Source organism: Phyllostomus discolor, chromosome 2, assembly GCF_004126475.2.
Source record: "Phyllostomus discolor isolate MPI-MPIP mPhyDis1 chromosome 2, mPhyDis1.pri.v3, whole genome shotgun sequence".
In the NCBI taxonomy this organism is placed as follows: domain Eukaryota; kingdom Metazoa; phylum Chordata; class Mammalia; order Chiroptera; family Phyllostomidae; genus Phyllostomus; species Phyllostomus discolor.
This window is the reverse complement of record NC_040904.2, coordinates 79,643,678-79,666,215: the sequence shown is the minus strand read 5'-3', so window position 1 is coordinate 79,666,215 and position 22,538 is coordinate 79,643,678. Positions and strand designations below refer to the sequence as shown.

Here is a 22,538-nt window from a genome sequence, read left to right as displayed (position 1 = left end):
AACAGAATACATATTCTTCTCTTTCAAGTATTCTCCAGCACAGAGACATTCTCCTGTATAAACAATGCTATAGACAACAAATTAAGTCTCAATATGTTTAGAAAAATGAGTAACATACAAAACATCATCTCTGGCCAGACAGGATGATATTAGAAATCAATAATGCAAGGAAAACTGAAAAATTCCCATTTGTGGGAATTAAACAACACACTCTTAAACACCAAATGAGTCTAAAATAAATCATAAATAAAAAGGTTAAATGAAAGTAAAAACATATCCAAACTATGGGACAGAGCAAAAGGAGTAGTATGGGAGACAGAACTGTAAATATTTACATTAAAAAGTAAGAAACAGGGGCCCCGGCTGGCGTAGCTCAGTGGATTGAACACGGGCTGGGAACCAAAGTGTCCCAGCTTCAACTCCCAGCCAGGGTACATTCCTGGGTTGCAGGCCATAACCCCCAGCAACCACATATTGATCTTGATCTTTCTCTTTCTTTCTCTCTCTCTCTCTCTCCCCCCCTTCCCTCTCTAAAAATAAATAAAATCTTAAAAAAAAAAAAGTAAGAAACAGCTCAAATCAGCAACCTAACTTATAACTTAAGAAACTAGAAAAAGAAGAAGAAACTAAATTCAAAGGTAGTAGAGGAAAGGAAATTATAATAAAGGTTAGACCAGTGATAAAAAAAAAAAACCCAGAAAAAGAATTATCAACAAAACCAAAAGTGAGTTCTTCCAAAAGAGCAACAAAATTGAAAGACCTTTAGCTAGATGAACTAAGAAAAAAATTCAAATTAACATAATCACAAGTAAAAATGAGGGTATTTCTATGAATCTTACAGAAATAAAAAGGATTATAAGAGAGTGCAATGAATAACTGTATCCCAACAAATGGGATAATCTTAATGAAATGGGAAAATTCTTATTAACACAAAAATCTACCAATGCTAAATAACAAAGAAATAAGAAAATGTGACTAGATACATAACTAGTAAGGACATTGAGTCAGTAACCAAAAACATACCAACAGAGAAAAGCCTTGGATCTAATAACTTCAACTGGTGAATTATACCAAACTCTTCCAAAAAACTGAAGAGGATAACATACTTCCTATTTCATTCTAATGAGGCCAACATTACTCTGATACCAGAAAAAGACACAAAAAAGATACAGAACAATATTCCTTGAGAACACTAATACAAAAATCCTCAATGAAATACTCCAAACAAAATTCAACATCTGATTATGGCTATACCACATAACCAGATGGATTTATTGTTGGAATGCAAGGATGGTTCAACATATAGAAATCTATCAATGTTAATCCACCACATTAACAATAATAAAGGAGGAAAATGACATGGTCATCTCAGTTAATACAGAAAAAGCACTTGACAAAATTCAACACCCTTTCGTGATGACAAAAAAAATTCAACAAACTAGTAATAGAAGGAGACCACCTCCATATAATAAGTCACATATAAAAAAAAACCCAGTGAATATAACAAATAGTGAAAGATTAAAAGCTTTTCCACTAAGATCAGGAATAAGACAAAGATGACCACTTTCACCACTTCTAGTTAACATAATACTGAAAGTTCTAAGCAGAGCAATTACACAAGAAAAAAGAAATAAAAAAGCATTAAAATTGAAAGGGTAGAAATAAAATAATCTGTATTCACAGATGATATGATATGTAGAAAACGCTGATCACACACAAAAAACCTGTTAAGTTATAAAATGAAAAAAGAAATTAAGAAAAACAATTCCAGTTACAATAGCTTCAATAAGAATTAAAAACTTAGCAATTAACGTAACCAAGGAGTCACAAGACTTGTAAAATAAAAGCTCCAAAACATGCCTGAAAGAAATTAGAGAAGACATGAATGCACGGAAACACATTCCACGTTCTTGTATTGAAACTAAATATTGTTCACATGTCAATACCAACCAAAGCAATCTATAGATTCAGGGCATGATGTTTTTCACAGAAAGAGTAACCTAGAGACTTCTGGCCAAGACGGTGAAGTAGAGAAATGCTGTGCTGGCTTACTCCCATGACCACAGCAAAATTATAACTAAATTACAGAACCACCTGAAGACTAGTTGAACAGAACTCTTACAAATGAAGATATAAAGAAGCAGCCACAGGGAGACTGGTAGAAGAGGAGGAGATGCAAAACAGGCTGGGCCCACACCCACATGAAGGGTACCTTGGCACAAAGTCTCCCCTGAGGAGCAAGGAATCCCATCACCACACCAACCTCCTTAGCCGAGGGTCCCAGTGGTAGGAAGAGGAGTCCCAGTAACATCTGCCTGTGAAAGCAGTCAGGATTGCAGCTGAGTGAGACAAAGCGCTTCTAAAGTCCCAGACCTTCCTCTTAAAGGGTCCATACATGGACTTACTTGTTGAAAGACTCACCTACTCTGAGCTCCAGGACTAGGGCAGGAGCTCAAAATGCATTAGAGACATATGCGAAAGAAGTAAATTGTACAGCTTCAGGGCAAGGGCTGGAGGAACAGCTCCACCCTGGAAAGAAGTGCTGCCAGGTGCCATTCCCTCATCTAGCCTGTACATACATGCTAATGCTAAGTCTGAGTCTCCATCAAACTGGGTAACAAAGCTCACTATACCATGGTAATTCCCTAAGACCCTACCACGAGCAACCTGTGGAACTGCCCAAGCTGCTTCCAGTGGCTTTTCCGTACAAATAGCCCATCTCTGCTTGACAATGCAAACTTTCCTAAAATCTTTCAAAGCTTCGCAAACCCCAAACAAGCAGCATCTGACCTTGGCATGCACTGTACCTCTTGAATCCAAGAGGTCCAAGTCTGATTCTAATGTCAGCCAGCCTAGGTTCGCAGGTTAGCTTCTCCCAAACACCTCTAAGTCCAGCGCAAGGAGCTACCAACCAAAGATCACTTTGTAGGTCCTATCGGATGACCCTGGGCCAGAAACAGGTAGCTGCTAACTCTGTTCTGCACCACAGTTCCTCCCAAGAGGCCCCAGACCCAACATAAATAGTGGCCAGCTTCAGACCACACCAGAACACCACCCATCCATCACCACATATGACAATCCCAAAGGGCAGACTCAGCAAGCACCAGAACCTGCTAAAGTAAATTCTGCTCCATGGAGTCAGCCCCTGCACAACACCTTGTCTGCTGTCATCACAGCCATTCCTCACAATCAATCAGCCTGAGGGTCAATCCCTCCCAGTGACATGCTAACAGCAATCAATCTCAACTACAACATGAGGGCACACACAACCCACAAAAGAGACCTGACAGAAGCACCCAGCTGAAGTGAACAGAGACTGTGCCATTGAATTCCAAAAGGACCCCTACTATATTAGGCTGCTCTACCATGACCAGGAAACACAGCAAACTACCTAACACATAGAAACAAACACACAGAGGCAGCAAAAACGAGGAGACAAAGAAACATGCTCCAAATAAAAGACAATAAAACTCCAGAAAAAGAACTAAATGAAACTGAGAAAAGCAATCTACCACATGAATAGTTCAAAACACTGGACTCATAAGGATGCTCAATGAACTTAGGGAAAGTGTAGATGAGAACTTTAAAAAACAAATAGGAAACAATAATAAAGACAGAAAACATAAAAAAGCAGTGAAAAATGAAGAATACAATAACTGATAACAGATTAGATAAGAATACAATAATTGATAACAGATTAGATAAGTATTCAGCGACTGATAACAGATTAGATAGTCAGAGGTTAACAGATTAGAGAAGCAGAAAACACCCAGTCAGAACAGAAAAAAAAAAAAAGAATACAAAAGAATGAGGATAGTTTAAGGGCCCTCTGGGACAACATCAAGCATAACAACATTCATATCACAGGGGTACCAAAAGGACAAGAGATCAAGGAGCTGAAAATCTATTTGAAGAAATAATGATGGAAAACTTCTCCATCCTGGCAAAGGAAACAGTCGTACAAGTCCAGGAAGTTCAAAGAGTCCCAAATAAGAGGAACCCAAAGAGGCCCACACCAAGACATATCATAACTAAAATGCCAAAGGTTAGAGACAAAGAGAGAGTCTTAAAAAAGCAGCAAGAGAAAACCAGCCAGTAACCTACAAAGGAGGTCCCATAAGATTTCTCAACAGAAACTTGGCAGACCAGAAGATACTGGCACAAAATACTCAAGTGAAAAGTAAGGACCTACATTCAAAATTATTCTACTCAGCAAGGTTATTATTTAGAATCAAAGGACAGATAAAGAACTTTCCACACAAGAAAAAGCTAAAGGAGTTTACTATCACCAAGCCAGTATTACAAGAATTGTAAATGGATTTCTTTAAGAAGAAGAAAATCATGAATAAAATCAAAGTAACTACATATATCATACTTTAAATGAAATGGATTAAATGTTTTAATCAAAAGACATAGGGTACCTAAATCAAGAATGACAACACCCCAACGCAAATGGAACTAGAAAGAAGGCTGGGGTAGTAGTACTTATTTCATACAAAATAGACTTTAAAACAAAGGCTAATACAAGAGACAAAGAAGGACCCAGCAAATTCCACTTCTAGGTATTTATCCCAAGAAAACCAAGACACCAATTTAAAAAATATATGCACCCTTTTGTTAACAGCAGCATTATTTACAATAGCCAAGATATGGAAGCAACCTAACTGTCCACTGATAGATAAATGGATAAAGAGGAAGCTTATACACACACACACACACACACACACACACACACACACAGAAACAGTACTCAGCCATAATAAAGAAAGAAATCTTGCAACATCCAACAACATGGATGGACCCAGATAAGTCAGACAGAGAAAGAGGAATATCATATGATTTCATGTATATGTGGAACCTAAAAAATAAAGGCAGACATATAGACCAATGGAATAAACAGAAAGCACCAAAATCCTCACACATATGATCAAATGATTTTCTACATGGGTGCCAAGATGATTCAATTGGGAAAAAAACAGCTCTTTCAACAGATGCTACTGGGAAAATTGGATATCCCATGCAAAAGAATGAAGTGGGATACTCACTAATACTATGTACAAAAGTTAACTCAAAATGGATCAAAGAGCTAAAACTATAAAACCCTTAGGACAAAGGAAAATCCTCATGGCATTGAATTTGGCAACAATTTCTTGGATATGACGGATATGACTTCAAAGGCACAGGCAACCACAGAAAAATAAACAAATAGATTTCATCAAAACTAAAACTTTTGTATAGCAAAGGTCACTATCAATAGAGTAAACAGGCAACACGTAAATGGGAGAAAAGATTTGTAAACCGTATTTATGAAAAGATATTAATATTCCCAATATAGAGAACTCCTAAAATTAAAAAAAAAAAAAACTGATTTATCAATGGGCAAAGGACATGAATAGACATTTCTCCAAAGATATATGAATGGCCAATAAGTACATGAAAAGATGTTCAACATCACTAATCACTAGGGAAATCCATATCAGAAACATAATGATATATCACTTTATATCTATTAAGATGCTCTTATGCAAAACCGGAAAAAAACAAGTGTTGACAAGGATGTCAAAAGATGGGACTCTTGAGCACTGTTAGTGGCAATGTGAAATGGTGCAGCTGCTACAGAAAACAGTATAGTAGTTCCTCAAAAAGTAATAATAAAATTACCATATAATCCAGCAATTCCACTTTTGGGTATACACCCAAAAGAATTGTAAGGAGAGACACAAATACTTGTATACAAATGTTCGTAATGTTATCCACAATAGCCAAAAGGTAGAAACAAACCAAGTATCCAGAGACATTTAAATCAGACTACAGAAAGGCAAAATAGAATTAGAACTTCAATTAGTAATCTCCAGACTGTTGTTCTGGATCTAATACCTCATATAAGTATCAAAAATTCAAGCTGTAGTTGACTGACCTATTTCTACACTTGGGGTTGAGGAGGTCTTTCCAAGGATAAACCAAAACACAGGTGTCAAGCACTGATAGATTTTACAAAATAAAATTTTAAATTTATATACTACAGAAGATATTGCAAAGTAAAATTACATATAGGAAACATGAAAAAATTTGCAACACATAAAATGAAGAGTTAATACCTTTAATAAGAGTTCTTACAAATCAGTAAGAAATAGATGGGATACCCCAATACATATGAAGACTAAAGACAAAATTCACATAAAAAATACAAAATTCACCTTCACTAAAAATAAAAAATATTGAAAGGAAAACTGTATTTATTTTTGCCAAGAAACTATCAAAAATTTTTAGTAACACCTAATTCTCATTAAAATACAAAAGAATGACAGTACAAGTTCTATAAATAAATAGCCATATCTATAATCCACTTACTATAGCTGTGTTATATAGACAAAAAATGAAAAATACCCTAAGTGTCCACTCATAAGGAAGTATAGATGTAAAAAAGATAAAAATAGAACTCTATTGATGTGGAAAGTTATCAAATTAAAAAAGAAAAGCCGGATTTCCTCATTTACTCCTCCACTATACCTAGGTATTACCTTATTTTACATATGCAATAAACTGAGGCATAGAAAAAGAAAAACAAATTGCCTGAGCTGCAATTCAAGCCTTTGCAAAACAAATTAATAAGGGCATGGTATTTACACATTGCAATTATCATAGTAAAGACAATAAATACTACTTAAAGGTTGTTATAAGAGTAATATAATGCTTAATAATATATGTATATGTTAAAATAATAAATTTTCATCTAGAAAAATACAAATATGCTACTTCAGAAAGACCATTTTAAATTTCCTACTCATCCTTAGTATTTTCTATTATTCCTTCACTTTTGGCATAAAATGAGATTTTTTTTTTTGCCTCCATCTGACTGCACATCACACATGACATGACCTCTACCAGAGTCTCCTGCCCAGGTAGGTACACAGTCAATGTATACAGATGATACGCTTGAAACTTGATATATAGTCTTTTTAACCAATGTCACCCCAATAAACTTAATACAATGTTTTCTTGAACATAACTCCATTCAGGTTGTCAGAGTCAGTAACAACAGTCCCAAACACTAAAGACAGGCTAAGGATAAGTAAGATTTTTAGCCTTCATACATTTTTCCACATGTATCATCAGAGGCACAAGTTCTAGGTTTTCAGAAGAAACTTCCTTGACTTTCAAAGTCATAGTCCCCCTTCTTCAGCCCACCAATATTTAGTGAATCCTTGACATTATATATTTGTAACAAGAGTTGCTGTATTAATCATAACCTCTACAGTAACAAAGTAACAATAATGTCAGAACATCATGTTTCCATTTGAGAAGATCTAAATAATTTTAATTTATTCTTCCTGATTTTGAGACAGGCAGGGTGAAATGAGATTGGTTACAAAAGCCCCATTCTCAAGCCCACCTTGTGTTCGTACTGTATTTCAGTTCTAATGGGGCACATCAACTTAAGTGATGGTATGGTCACACTTGCAATTTTTTTCCACAGAGCACTCTGAATTCTCCAGAAAATGAACTCATTTAAAGGGAGAAGAGAACTAAAGCTTGGTTTAAGGAGTGCAGAACTCCTCCTTAAAGCAAAAGGTAGTACTAGTATGGCTATGATAATCACCTTGGCAGCACTGACAATAGCAACAAAGGTAGCAAGAATCTCAGGATTAGACCCTAGAATCCTCAGCATAGATGATTCCAGTAGCATCAATTACAACAGCCTGTAATGGCATGTTGAATATCAACAGTGATAAGAGAGAGAAAAATAATGGTACCCACTTACTAACCATATACTAACTTACAGGCATTATATTAGGGACTTTACATAGCTTATCTCCTCAAATCTGCACAATAATTCTATAAGTGCGCATCATTATCTCTGTTTTGAAGACAGAATAAGTACCTTGCCTAAGATAAGTCAGCTTGTTAGGAATACTGCTAAGAACTGAATCCAGGCGTCTGTCTCCAAAGTCTATATATTCCAAATTCAAGAATCAAAGAAAAATACCCTTTAGAGAATGAATTTTCAGAGACCACATCAAATACCACCTGGAAATTTCATAATGTGAACCTCAAGAAGGAAAAAATATATCTGCCAAGAAACCTCACGGTTAACTGGGCACAAATTCATTAACAGCCATTGCCATCAGAAGCCTCTCAGGCATGCTGCATTTCAGGAAAAGGCTACCGACTGAACCTTCAGCTTCCTACACTGTTCTCCTGCCATCTGAATCAACCTTTATAAAGGAGTTCCTCCTATTATCTTGCAGTGAACTGAGACCGGCCCCGTTCAATCAGAACTGTGCAGCCATATCCTTATTTGCATCTATAATCTATACTGACCAATAAGCATTGCTCCATAATGACCAATTCAACTAATTATGACCATGCTACTTGGACCAATCATAACTTTGCTATTTGAATTCCTCATTTGCATACAGACTGCAATAAAGAATAGGGAACCAGGGTGCAACCATTATAAAACGCAGCTTTCCCCTTGGTCTCAGTGGAGCCAGTTTAGTTTCCAATATGGGGCTGCCTTTTCCCAGTTTGCAAATTGTTTGTTTAAATAAAGTTTCTCCTCTCTCCACCCCACTTTGGAGATTCCTATCAACATTAGCTTGGTAGTAGCAAATTTTTGTTGACTGTAACTAATAGAAAAAACCTGAGAACTATAGCTCTTATTGAATAGATTTTATGAACAGATAGAAATTTTAGACCTATTATTATTAAACCTTAGCCCTAGACTGACTGGTATAAAGCCTGAGAGTACAAATTTAATATGATTGTTTCGTAGAATCCTCACAATTAGTGCTATTTTTCCTAACTGCATGAATGTGGGTTGATGTCATTTGAGTTCCGTGGTAACAGTACTTACCTAAGATGTACTGTTACCACGGAACTCAAATGACAAAAGTCTTACATAAGCCTTCAGTAATAACAATTTTATTTATATATTTTATGTACACAAAGAATTCTCACATATGAAATTTAAAAGATAATAAACAATCTTCTGAAGTAGAAAAGTCATTCAACATTACTTGTTTTACAACTCAAGAAACCAAAGCTCAAGGCTGAATAACATAAACATTAACCCGAGCATACAAAATTCACAATATATTGAGCTAACCACTGGGTATAAATGCAAATAAGATACAGTATCTCTTCTTAAGGAGCTCATGGTCCAGAAGAGAAGACAGAAACAAACACGTATAGTACAAAATGATAAATGCACTTCTAATAATCTCTCATCATACATTAAATTTATTAGTAATGTGATAGTGCCACTGAAATGCTTGTTTTTTTCAGCAGAAGTTAAAATTGTCATTGATAATTCACTAAGTAGAACCTAGGTGAAAACATAATATATATACCAAAAGGAACAAAATTCATAATTTTTTTAAGTTCATGAGAAATAGTTTATAAAAATAAAATGTGTTAGAAATTTAAGAAACTTGTTATAGAATTTTAAAGGGGCATCTATACATACTCTTTAATGTAATTAGACTTACAAGAAAAATACAAACCAGAAGTTCCTTTGGATGGTTCGGGGGAAAAAAAAAGACTGGATCAATAATTTTTCATTCAAATCAAAACTATTTATTGCACTAACTGAAAGCAAAAACTTAAATAGAAAAGTTCATGATAAAATGAAATTTAAAGATCTGTTATTATTTACTACCTGACATCCCCTAGCTTTTTTCTCACACTTTTTTTTAAAATATGGAACATTTCACGAATTTGCGAGACATCCTTGTGCAGTGGCCAGGCTCATCTTCTCTGTATCATTCAAATGTTAGTATATGTGCTGCCAAAGTGAGCACCCACAATTTCTTATTTATAATCCTTACTCTTTTGGAACTTAAAACAAAAGCAACTTCAAATTTCCATTTCTCTTATTGGCACAGTAGCCATGTTTATTACTGGAAATTAGATATCTCAGACCATTTTTGTGAGAAATACATTCAACCATTTATTTAAAAGTATTTACTAAGTAACTAAGTTCCTAGTACTGTTCTAAAATCTGGATATAAAAACAGTAAATAAGACAAGATGGGAGGATGGAGGGATGGACTGATGAACAGACAGACTGCCCGCCTGCCAGATAGATGAATAGGACAGAGAAGGGGGAGGAAGAGACAGATGTTTGGGGAATGAATTTCAATTATACCAGACAAATTAACTGAGATACTGAAATAGGTAACTATATTTTCATGAAGAGTCTGCATTCATTTTCCCAAATCACAAGTGAAAAGACCAGTGATTGAAACTGATTAATAGTCATGCATGGACTGTTGGTTCCAATACCCACTCTCGCCACCAGGAGAGAAAAGTCATGCTAACCATCAGAGCACATTTGCCTCACATTTATCAATAACGTATCTGTGGGGGGAGAATAAAGGAGGGCTCATGAGTATAAGTATAATATTTATGTTGAGTAAAGTTATAACTAAACATACCTTTCAGATAAAAAGAAGCTCTTGTGAGGATTTAGATTTTGACAAGATTCTAGGCTGCCATCAGATGATGAAGAAAGCTGCTCTGATTGCAAGTTGTCTGTATCACCCAAACTGGCCTCAGTTACAGGAGAGGTCTTTATGTATTTTCTTCCTAACTCCGTTCCCAGGACATTCGTCAATATAACTCTGGGTATCCTGTCACACAAAATAACAAACACTGTACTGTACTGAAGTCTGCAATAAAAAATTATATTCTAGGAAGGTGAATTTTCAAACATTTTCATCTTAGCACAAGTGAGCTATAAGAACAATGTCATCCTAGAAATCAACCTGTAAATACTAAAAATTTTGGATGAATACTATTTTTTTTGTTTCTAGCAGTACCTGTGTCTTACTGATTAGCATAGATTAGCCTACCACTACAATGGCTTTTTTAACTGCTATTGGATGTTTAAAATTTTGCTTTCTCTTTTCCAGTCATTATTAAAAACACAGATTACTACAAATCTATTCAAGAAATCATTATTCTTTTCATTCATCATAAAGGTCCTTAATAATTATATACCTGCAATTGGGAAATAACAAATACTAAATCCAACAAGATATCATTCATATTGCAACTATGGTAATGACAGATTCCATAAGTAAAACAGCAAATATACTGATGGTAATATATGTGGCTTATATAATACCATCAGGAAGAGTCAATAAATTAAATGTTTAGAAAATTAAAGTGTATTTTTAAAGCTCCAAACTTTTTAAATTGAAAGGGTTCATATCAAATGTACTACAGGGTCAGGCAGAAGTAAGGCCTGCTTAAGTGTTCTTGGTAAGGTAATATGAGTGTAATAATTTATAGTTTTAATTTGAACATTTAACTCACCTAAAATGTCATATGGTGTACTTGGGCATGCTGTTATGTTACAGAATTACATGCTTAGGATTTTGCAATAAAAGCAAGGGGCATTATTTGTGCCAGACCCTGTGTATAAGCCTGGTGTCTTCTTAAATAAAAGAAGACAGTGGAGTCTTTTTTTGGTTAGCCAGTTCTATTACGAACAATTGACAGACTTTGCCACATTACAATGCTGCCCTCAAGACTACTATTTGGCCCTGAATTGACTGGCCCAAGACAAATTATTATAATTTTTAGTTTCTATTACTGCATTTTTTTAAGTTTTATCACGGTTATCAATATGTCATTAGCAGCACTTTACTGATTCTTTGTGAGAGGCAATAGATTAATACTCAGAAAGGTCAAAGTACTTTTGTGTAAGTGAAAAACGTGAGCTTCCTTACACTTTATTTGCTGCAGTACTTAGAGAGGTACTCTATTTCCACTACATAGAGGCACTATGTTCTTTTCATGATGCTCCAGGCAGCAGAGAATTTCAGGTCTTAGGAGAACTTTAAAATAATTTAGTTTTCTCTTCACTTTAAACGTGAAGAAGTCAAAACTCAGAAAAGCTAAATGCTTGTCCACGTGTAAGTAACTCCTCCTAGTAGAATAATCAGGGTTTATTATGTTTTGGTTTTTTAATTTTCTTCCATTACATTGTATCCTCAACACTAACATGCCAAAGGATCCAGGTAACTAAGCTTTTCTATAGACACTTCAAGAAACCTTTAAAAAATACTCATTTCCAGCACAACCACCACAAAAAAATATGTATTGCAATAATTAAGTAGTACATATGATCTAAAAACAAAGACATAGTGAATACAGGATGGGACCAAACTAGGTTTACAGTTGTGAGTATGTGAAACAGTTAATAAAGCTACTGTAATAATCATAACCTGCATGACTTTTTCCACATAAACAACTGTAAGCCTACTTTTGCCCAACCCCATACAACTCCCTGAACTTAGTGTTTAAGTGAAGAAAGAAAGGAAAGGAAGTCTGTCTTCTAATATTGGGTTGGCCAAAAAGTTCGTTCGGATCCCCCCCACACCCTGTACAATGGCTCTAGTAGTGTTTAGTTGTCTTTAGCTTTATTTGAAACAATTTTGTTACATTGTATTGTAACAGCTATCATATCAGAATTGGTAAATTTTTGTGTAGCCATTTTAATATTGAAGACAGAAGATGATACACAACATTTTCAGCATATTATGCTTTATTATTTCAAGAAAGGTAAAAAACACAACTGAAACACATACAAAAAATTTGTGCAGTGTATGGAGAAGGTGCTGTGATATATCAAATGTGTCAAAAGTGGTTTGCAAAGTTTTGTGCTGGAGATTTCTTACTGGATGATGCTCCATGGACAGGTAGACAAGCTAAAATTGATAGTGATCAAATGAAGACATTAATTGAGAACAATCAACATTATACCATGCAGAAGACAGCTGACATACTCAAAATATCCAAATCAATAAAGTTATTTGTGAAAATGAAAAATGTCTTTTATTTTTCAGAAAAACTAAACATACTTTTTGGCCAAACCAATGCAACCACTAATTGTGAGGAGGGGAGGGCAGAGGTATTTTTCCAACTCTGCATTACTTGTATCTCTAAGGATCCTATTTATTATTGTCTGTTTTGTATAGCTGATGCCTGACAGAGAACCCTTCCTAAACTCCTGGACTTGAAATGTAAATAGTGTCAATATAGGCCCAGCAAGGAGTATCAAGATTTCTTTTATCTGACCTCTCACTAGAAACTGCTATGAATAAGTTGTTAAAGAAAACTCAACTGTGTTCCTCAATACTTCAGGAAAAATACAGGAATATTAGCAAAGAACAATTTTATTCAAGTCAGAACTAGCCTTTTCTAGGTAAATATTACAGTATAAATAAAATTGTACTTTAAGAAATGAGAGAATCTGATATACTAAATTGGTCATTCATTTTAGGAATTATATATTTACACACCCCTATTGTTACCAAATTCTAAAATCTGTCTTATAAGAAAATGCAGAAATTATAATATTTAAGTAAAGAGAAAATTTGGGGTATATATGGAAACGCATCAAAGAAATGTCAGCTATCATTTAGTATCTCTTTCAAATGTCTGACTATATTGTATGCTTAAATTTGTTTTAAAATAATGAATTTCTAAAAAATGCTGTCTCTCCCAATAGGGAAGACATTGCCCACAGAAGACTAGTCCTATACAAAACATTAAAGAGAATCAACAACAACAAAAAAGTACAAATATCAGCAAGGAAAGGGAAAGTTTTTAAAGATTAGGATTCTCTTCTAATAAATGATCATCCTATTTTTGTATGAGTTGCTTTGCTGCTAGATTTCAAAGGGAAAAAAAGCAAAGAAGAGATGGGAGAAAAGAACTTTGGAGTATAAATGAGACCTTTTAATCTAAACAAGTAGCTAAAAGTCTTTCCTAATAAAGAAAAATTTCAAAATTCACCCCAAAACCATTTGAAAAGATTATACACCTTTGAGGCTATCAGAAAGTTCAAAAAACTATCTCAGCATGGCTATCACAGTATACCTTTCAATTAGAAAGCACTCAATTATGAGGTGAACCAATTCCACAAGGAAAAATTTAAAGTAGAATATTTAAAGGTTAATGAAACAGACATTATATAAAATACATATAAAGTCCAATTCCTACTCTACTTATTGAAAAGAAATTAAAGTTCATTTGAGTGAAAAAAACAGTATGGTACAGGAATAAGGGCAAGGGTTCTAGAGTCAAACAAACATAGGGTCAGGTTCTGATTTAGCACCTAATGACTGTATATACTTTATGTAAATTACTTACCTTAATTTATGCCTTCTAGCATTGATCTCATCTCTAAAAAGGGGAGAACAATACCTACTTGACAAAGTTCAGATTAAATGAAATAATAGAAGTAGTAGTTAGTACCAGTCCTGGCACATCATAAGTACACAATAAATGGAAACTCATCTTAATTTCCCTATTATTGATACCTTGCTCAAAGTAATAAATTACACTTTTACAAATAGTGCATAATTGTCATAATTTATCTTGTTCTGCAATCTTGATAAAAATATGCTATCAGCTAATAACTAGTAGCTAATAGCTAATTAAATAGTTGGCAATGCCTACAGCACACCCAACTGTTCAATACACAGAGCCAAAGGCCAGTCATCTTTCACCAACTACTGGCAACTTATCCAATTTAAGTACCTTGAAGAAACAGAGACCTTTGTGTGACAGTCTTATAGAATATAAATCTATAAAATGATGACTAAGTTCATAATACCAAAGCTGTTATTTGGTATACAATTATAAAAATTAGCACTGCAACAGAAATTCCAGAAATAGCTAGTATTTCAAGAGGTTCTGAATTTTTAAAAGATATATACAAAAGTGTATACTTCATTTCTCATGCTATCTCAATATAAAAGGGTTGAAAATTGTCATTTCACACAGTCTATCCAAATTTTTTCCCAAGTACGTAAATAGTATCAGTAAAATAAAACAGGATTTGTTTAACTTTAATAATATTGTGAAATCACACTTAAAAATATCATATGCTAAACTAAAGCAGAAACAAATTTTATAATACAGTGAGATAAAGCAGAAAGTATATTGGCCTGAAAAGTAATGCCATTTATTGTGTCTCTGCATGGTTATTCTCTGATTCTTAATTTTCTCAATGACAAAATGTCAATTCCTTCCCTAAATAGCAAGGCAAATGTAAGAGTCAAATAACTGAATGAATAAGGAAGAACTTTGAAAAACTGGTAAGAGCTATTAATATAAACTTCAGGACAACAGCAAATTTCTAAAGAGATGGAACCCTTGATGAAAGGTAACAAAATTTCATGTGATAATAAAGCTAGTATATAAAAGAAAAAAATTACAATAGCCCTGGTCGGGTAGCTTAGTTTGTTAGAGAATCTTGCCTATATGCCAAGGTTGCTGGTTCAGTCTCCAGTCAAGGTACATACAAGAATCAACAAGTGATGGAGAGGTTGTGGAGAAAAGGGGACCCTAGTGCACTGTTGGTGGGATTGCAGACTGGTACAACCACTATGAAAAACACTATGGAATTTTCTCAGAAAACTAAAAATGGATCTGCCTTTTGACTCAGCAATTCCACTGCTAGGATTATATCCTAAGAACCCTGAAACCAATTCAAAAGAACCTATGCACCCCAATGTTCACAGCAGCACAATTTACAATAGCCAAGTGTTGGAAGCAACCTAGATGCCCATCAGTAAATGAATGGATCAAAGAACTATGGTACATTTACACAATGGAATTCTATGCAGCAGAAAGAAAGAAGGAGCTCCTGCCCTTTGCAACAGCATGGATGGAACTGGAAAGCATTATGCTAAACAAAATAAGCAGGGTGGTGAAAGACAAATACCATATGATCTCACCTTTAACAGGAACCTAAACAACAAAACAAAGAAACAAGCAAAATATAACCAAAGACACTGAACTAGAGAACAAACTGACAGTGTTCAGAGGGAAGAGGAGAGGGAATTTCAGGGGAATTTCAGGGGGAAAGGGGAAGGGTTTACAAGAACAAGTATAAAGGACACATAGATAAAAACTAGGGATGGGTAGAAATGGGAGGGAGGAGGGGAGGGCTGGGTGGGTGGGTTGGGATGAGAGTAAAAGAAAACTGCACTGCAACAATTAAAATAAAATTTTTAAAAAAGGTACATACAAGAATCAAACAATAAATACATAAATAAGTGAAACAACAAACTGATGTTTCCTTCTCTGTCTCAAAATCAATCAATAAAATTTTTTTTTAAATTACAACACTAATTTAATTTTCACTTTGTTATGATTTACATGAATGCTTTTCTAAAACTGTTATGTAATGTTTCAATAAGGTTCTCATACATCCATTCTAATCTCAGATGATACAACTCAAAAGTTTCTAAATTAGTCTTTTAAACTATGTAGAGAAAAAAATGAATTTTTAAATACTTTTCTTAATGAGATTCACGAATTTTCTAAATTTGTTTTTTTTAATAAGCTAAATTTTAGGTGAATAAATTATCACTCAATTAAAATATTATTGGCTTAAAGAACTCTTAACATGCTAGACATACTGTAGTGTCCAAAGAATCTTACCAACACAATATCTGGGATACGTACTTTTTTAAAACTTCAAACATATGTAAATTTAAGAAAAATAAATAAATATAATTATACCACTTAGGGAAACTTCAAGAACCAGAAGCTAACTTTCCTTAAAAATATGGGTACACTGTCTCTGTATTTCTCTAAAAACCTCTGGTGCTAATTGATTTAACCAGGAGAAAGATGGTTTATCTTCTCAAAAGCCTTCTATTTGTATCCCACCAGGGTCTCTCTTGCCTACTGACCAAGGTTTTTAATAAAACTCTAAAAATTTTCTCCCAAGAAAAAAGAAGTTAAATCATATATGAAGAATAAAAATTATACTAAAATATGGTTTACTTGCCCTGGTCAGTGTGGCTCAGTTGGTTATCGTTCCATAACCAAAAGGTTGCTGGGTCAATTCCCAGACAAGGCACATGCCTGGGTTATAGGTCCAAGCCCCAGTACGGGCACCAGTGATCCCCAGTCTGGGGCACACGTGGGAGACAACCAGTCAATGCTTCTCTCTCTTATCTATGTTTTTCTCTCTTTCTTCCCCTCTCTCTAAAAGCAATGAAAAAATATCCTCAGGTGAGGATAAAAACATAAAAATAATAAAGTATAGTTTACTTATTTAAAAAGAAATTTATGCCCTGGCTGGTATGGCTCAGTGGATTGAGTGCCGGCCTGCAAACCACAAGTTCACCTGTTCGATTCCCAATCAGGGCACATGCCTAGGTTGCAGGCCAGGTCCCCAGTTGGGGGTATGCAAGAGGCAACCAACTGATGTTTCTCTCCCTCTCTTTCTCCTACTGTTTAAAAATATATACAACTGTAGTTGAACAACAATAAGGAAATGTGAAAAAGTAAATAAATGAATAAATAAATATATAAAAATCTTTTTAAAAACAAAGGAAATTTGTTCATTTCACATACTGCTAGTCTGATACTTCTAAAACTCTTGCTCCTTTTCTTCATTATTTAGGAAAACTGATTTGGATCATGTGTTTTCTATTTTTCTTCTCAATCTTATCCAGAAATTAAAAGGCTAAACTGTCCTCATGTAAAAAGCAACATATTTAGATCACTATCTTTAGATCCCAGAATGCAAACAAAAATTCTAACAAAATGCCATTTCTGGGATTGAATGAGTAATTTTTGGATTAGTCGATAGTTAAACTTTAAGATAAAATTTAAAACCAAAAATAAATTTTTCCCATTCATCCCTCTGAAATAATAAAGTCCTAGCTAAGTAAAAATAAAATTAAGACAAAAAGCATCATGTCAAAGTTAAGCAAAGATTAAAAAAGCATAACTCTCCCATTCCAGATAGCAAGTACCAGACAGAAAACATCTATCTAAAGCCATACCCTAAACAGTTCTCCAATTTACTTCCTTAAAGCTTATAATCCCTTTCCTTTTTTTTCCCCCACCAAATTACAGAGCAAATCATTGGTTTTAACAGAGGAAACTACATTCCACTCAAAGAGACTGGAGATATAATTCTGCTGAGAAGCAATCTCTTCCGTGTATTAAGCAAACATTTACTGAGCATTTACTATGTGTCCAGGATTGTTCTAGGGATGGTAACAGAGAAAAAAATAATAAAATACAGTCTTTGCCTATATGAAGCTTACTGTCAGGGAGGCAGAGAAACCAAAAATCACAATGAGTGATTAATATAATATATATATTATATATAATGAGTAATATAATGAGTTCTCTGATATATGAACAGGCTGCTTAGCAAAACAAAGAAAGTAATAAAAAGTAGACGTGGAATCAAGGAAGGCTTCCCAAGAAGATGGCCTATGAGTTCAACATTAAAGGTCAACAGAAGTCAGTAAAAGCAAAAATGAGAATTGCTTCCAGGATAAGACAACAAATATCATGAGCTCAGAAGATAAAATGGTATTCATTATACATTCAGTGAGCTACCAATATTTCCCTAAGTCTAAATAAAACACAGTACAAATGAAGAGGAGTGGACAGATACAAGGCTAGAAACACACAAAGGTGAGATCATTAAGGACCTTGTAAGCCAAGCTAAGGAGTTTAAACTTTATCCCAAAGGTTATGTTGAGCTACAGAGAGAAGTTCAACCAGACAGTGACAAAGTAATACCTGCTTTTAGAATGAACACAACATACCAACAACACAGGAAAATAACAAAGAAGACTATGTACAGGAAGCCCAATCTGGTTAACTACTGTGGTAATAAAGGCACAGAGTTATTAGAGCTTGAACTGAGGTGGTGGCAATAAACATGAGTAGATCATTTCCAGACTTACGAGGTAAAAATAACTAGACACGATAAATGACTGGATGTGAAGGGTACGAAAGAAAGAGGAGTCAGAACAATTACAAAATTCTAACTTGGAGAACTGAGTGTATAAAGGAGTCATATATTCAAAGAGGGAGAGGATACAGATGTAGGAACAAATATGAAAACAAGGATGATGCATTTCTTTGAAAGAGTTAAATTTATAAAACCTGGAGCTAAGAATAAAGTTCTGTACTAGCTAGCTGGTAGTTCACCTCAGAAAGTGAATTGGGAAATTTTATAAATTTCACAAACACATAATTTAGCTACTAACAATTCCTGGTAAGACAAACTCCTCTTCTTCTTCTTTTTTTTAAAGATTTTATGTATTTCTTTTTAGATAAAGGGGAAGGGAAGGAGAAAGAGAGGGAGAGAAACACCAATGTGTGGCTGGTTGCCTCTTAGGCACCTCCCTAGCGAATCTGGTCTGCAACCCAAGCATGTGCCTGGACTGGGAATAGAACCAGTGACACTTTGGTTTGCAGCTGCGCTCTATCCACTGAGCTACACCAGCCAAGGCAAACTATTCTTTTAAAAGGATGAAACATTATACTGTTTAGCTGAAAAAGGACAGACATAAAATGAGGGGACTGATGAAACTGTCATTTGGAAGAGTGTTGAAGCTTCTTTTCAAAAGAGTCTTAGGGATTGGAAGGGCTAATCCTTTAACTGCCACCCTCCCCTCCCCTCCCTTAATCTATCAGTACAGTAAGGGACTAGGTCACTCACACTAAAAAGGAAAAATGCTAGAATCCAGAATGAGACGATCTGCTTCATAAATTATTAAAACTAAACTGTTGAAGATTTAGAGTGCTTTAGGAAATTAAATTTACATCAGGTGTGATATAAAAAGGAATACTCATTATCTGGCTTTTTATGTTTTCACCTTTTTTCAAAGAAGTGTCCTTTTTTAAATTAATATATAATATTATGTTCAGGTGTTTTCACAGAGTTCTACTTTTATTTTTGAAATAACTGTGTGGAAAATTAGTGGTACTTATCTGGATCTTGGCTTGAAACACTTATAGACAAAGTGCCATTCAGTTAAAGACCATGTAACCAAAGCTGACAACAGGTTATTCTAAATAAAAACGAAGTACCTCTTCCAAAAACTATTCACGTGAGAGTTTAAACTGTACATGGAAATACATTAAAAGTATTATGTTACAGATCACAAATTTCCGGAGCTAATTCCTTATTTCAGCTCCAAACTCTATATGCAGTTCTTTTAAAAAACGTAAATCTGGTCTTGCTGGATTTCACAATTAAATTGTATGTTTACATTAAAAATCTGATGATAATATTTCCATATTACCTTTTTAAAAAAATCTATGTAAAATACAAGAAAGCTCAAATGGGTTGAAAGTGTTAAGGACCTAGAATAAATAACACCTAAAAGGTATATTAAAGATTCAGAAAATAGAAAAGATATGTTAGTATACCTTTAAAATGTTATTTAATCTAGGCCATTACCTATATATATATTTATCTTCATTTTATACCATAAATGAATCTTAAAATATGTATATGTGAATCAAGTTATAAAGTAAATTAGTGTATGGATGTTTTTAAAAGATAATTATGTCAATCTATTTAATCAAGTATAGAAGTACCATTAAGTTTGTAAATTAAGATTGTCAGCTTTAAGGTTTGTTTTCAAATGGGGCACACCTGCATGTGCAGATTTTCTTCAAGACCATTTTACTTTATTCAACGATTTTATTTTAAAGGCTACTGGACTTATTTCAAATGTGGTAAGTTGAACAAAATCAATACTGAACAACATACCTTTCAGATAAATTAAGGCTTTGGTGAAGAGGCTCTAATTTTTGACATGTTTCTAGGCTGTCAACAGATGTCGAAGGCAATGAATCTGATTGCACCTTGTTGGCATCACATAAATTAGCATCGTTTCTAGGTAGGGTCTTTCTGAATTTTCGTCCTAAATCCGTCCATAGCACATTCGTCAACATAACTTTGAGTTGCCTGTTACACACATAAATAATTAATACAAACAGTACTAAACAATGTGTAATGCATGAATTCATCACAAACTACAACAAATGAAAATCTCCAGGAATTTTAAATTTCAGTTCTTTAAACAATTAAATAAAATAGTACATATCATAAGTAAAAAGTCTGCCTAACCAGTCTCCAATATACATTAAAAAGCAAAGCCTATTTCACTTAAATTGGGATTTCTCTCAGAATTCGGTCTGTTATACTACAATTGTAATCACACACACATACAGCTGCTGGGTTGCTGGAAACCCATTAGGGCCTACTCTCACTGCTAGTGGAACAGTGCACGCCTGCACGGCTCACACAGAAGCAACCACTCTGCACTAAACATGTTTCTCTTTTAGCATTTACTGACTTGGAGAACATTGTTAAAACTAAGGGTGCAACCGTACATCATCTACAGCCTTAAGCCTTTATAGTCTTGAACTACAGATATAATTTTACCTTATTTCTAAAAGTAGATCAATTTAAACATTTACTTTTATTGTACCTGTCCCAATTTCAAAACCAGAACTGATAAATTCAAGTACTTCCAGCTTTTTGCCTCATGACACTTTTCCCATTATTCGTTCAATACATCTTTGGGCAGATAATCATGGAATCATGGAATATAGTTTTTGCAGTAGTGTAAAAAGGCTACCAAGTAGTCTTGAAACAATGCCAAATAAGGAATGTCTGAAACAATTAGAAATATTTAATCGTAAGAGTGTCTATTCTACTCCCTGATACCAGTTTTAGGTTTTCGTTATTTGTTGAACAAACATACAAATATGAAGAAACAAAAAGCAAAATGCTCATGTATTTTAAAGATAAAATGATCTCAAAGAAGTCACATGTTTGCCCCAGCACTTGGGACTGTATCTTCAGGTCCTCTGAAAAAAGGCATTACCAGTCTTCAAGGGAACCTCCATGGAAAGCACTGAAACTCCAAACATTTTGAGATTTTAAAAATTAACCTATAGGTTTTAGGATTATTATTAAGGAATAAAGACATGAGTGGTATTTCTTTGAATAAGAATTCATTCTGGACTTCCGGCAAGATGGAGGCATAGGTGGATGTACCGTACCTCCACGCACAATCAAGATTAGAACAACAACAATTTAGAGCCAGAATAACACCCAGAACTGACAGAGAATTTATCTGAATGGAAGCCAGACAGCCAAGAAGTTGAAGTAGATCCATATCCAGACCAGTAGGAGGGGCGGAGACAAGCAGCCTGCACAGGTCACGGCACAGAGAACAGGGAGAACTGGGCGCATAAGGTAACTGGGAGTGTGTAAGCCTTCCGGGACCAGCGGTGGGCCCTGAGTACAAAAGCAGCGGCTGGCGGACCCAGTGAGGTGGCATTGTGGACCAGGGCAGAGCATGCAACCCAGGATCCCAGAGAAGGGACTGAGATCCCAGGAGAATGGAGCTACCGCCATTGTTCTCTCCCGCCCCCACACCCACACCCGCCCCCACAACCAATGTCACAATCTAGCGACTGAGGTGCCCAGCCCAGGGGAACACCTAAGGCTCCGCCCCTCACCTTAACAAGAGCAACCAGACCAGAAAAAAAAAAAAAGGAGAGAGAGAGATGTCTCCAACAGAAGAACAGATCAGTCCCCCAGGACTCATCCTTTCGAGCGAACAAGAGATAGCCAATCTATCAGATGCACAGTTCAAAACACTGGTGATCAGGAAGCTCACAGAATTGGTTGATTTTGGGCGCAAATTAGATGAAAAAATGCAGGTTAC

General features: G+C 34.9%; 1 protein-coding gene and 1 non-coding gene across 13 annotated transcripts in view; both read right to left on the bottom strand.

Moving 5' to 3' along the window:
• SENP7 (SUMO specific peptidase 7) overlaps window positions 1-22,538 on the bottom strand; it is a 130,894-nt gene that overhangs the window by 69,261 nt on the left and 39,095 nt on the right. For 4 of the 12 annotated variants that reach the window (XR_004901362.1, XM_036017978.1, XM_036017979.1 and 1 more), the window contains 3 exons: window positions 20,567-20,764; window positions 14,167-14,199; window positions 10,440-10,634 (listed from right to left, as the gene is read on the bottom strand). The exons of 2 other annotated variants lie outside the window; for them this stretch is intronic. Coding sequence is in view for 9 of the 10 variants with exons in the window: in XM_036017978.1 (XP_035873871.1) it covers window positions 10,440-10,634; window positions 14,167-14,199; window positions 20,567-20,764 (426 nt within the window). In the remaining variant the exon portion in view is untranslated. The remainder of the gene's footprint in view (window positions 1-10,439; window positions 10,635-14,166; window positions 14,200-20,566; window positions 20,765-22,538) is intronic. 6 more of the 12 variants (XM_028503804.2, XM_028503768.2, XM_036017984.1 and 3 more) reach the window with 4 other exon arrangements.
• Window positions 9,697-9,803, bottom strand: LOC114491160. Its single transcript, XR_003683975.1, has one exon. It is a non-coding gene; the product is annotated as a U6 spliceosomal RNA (small nuclear RNA).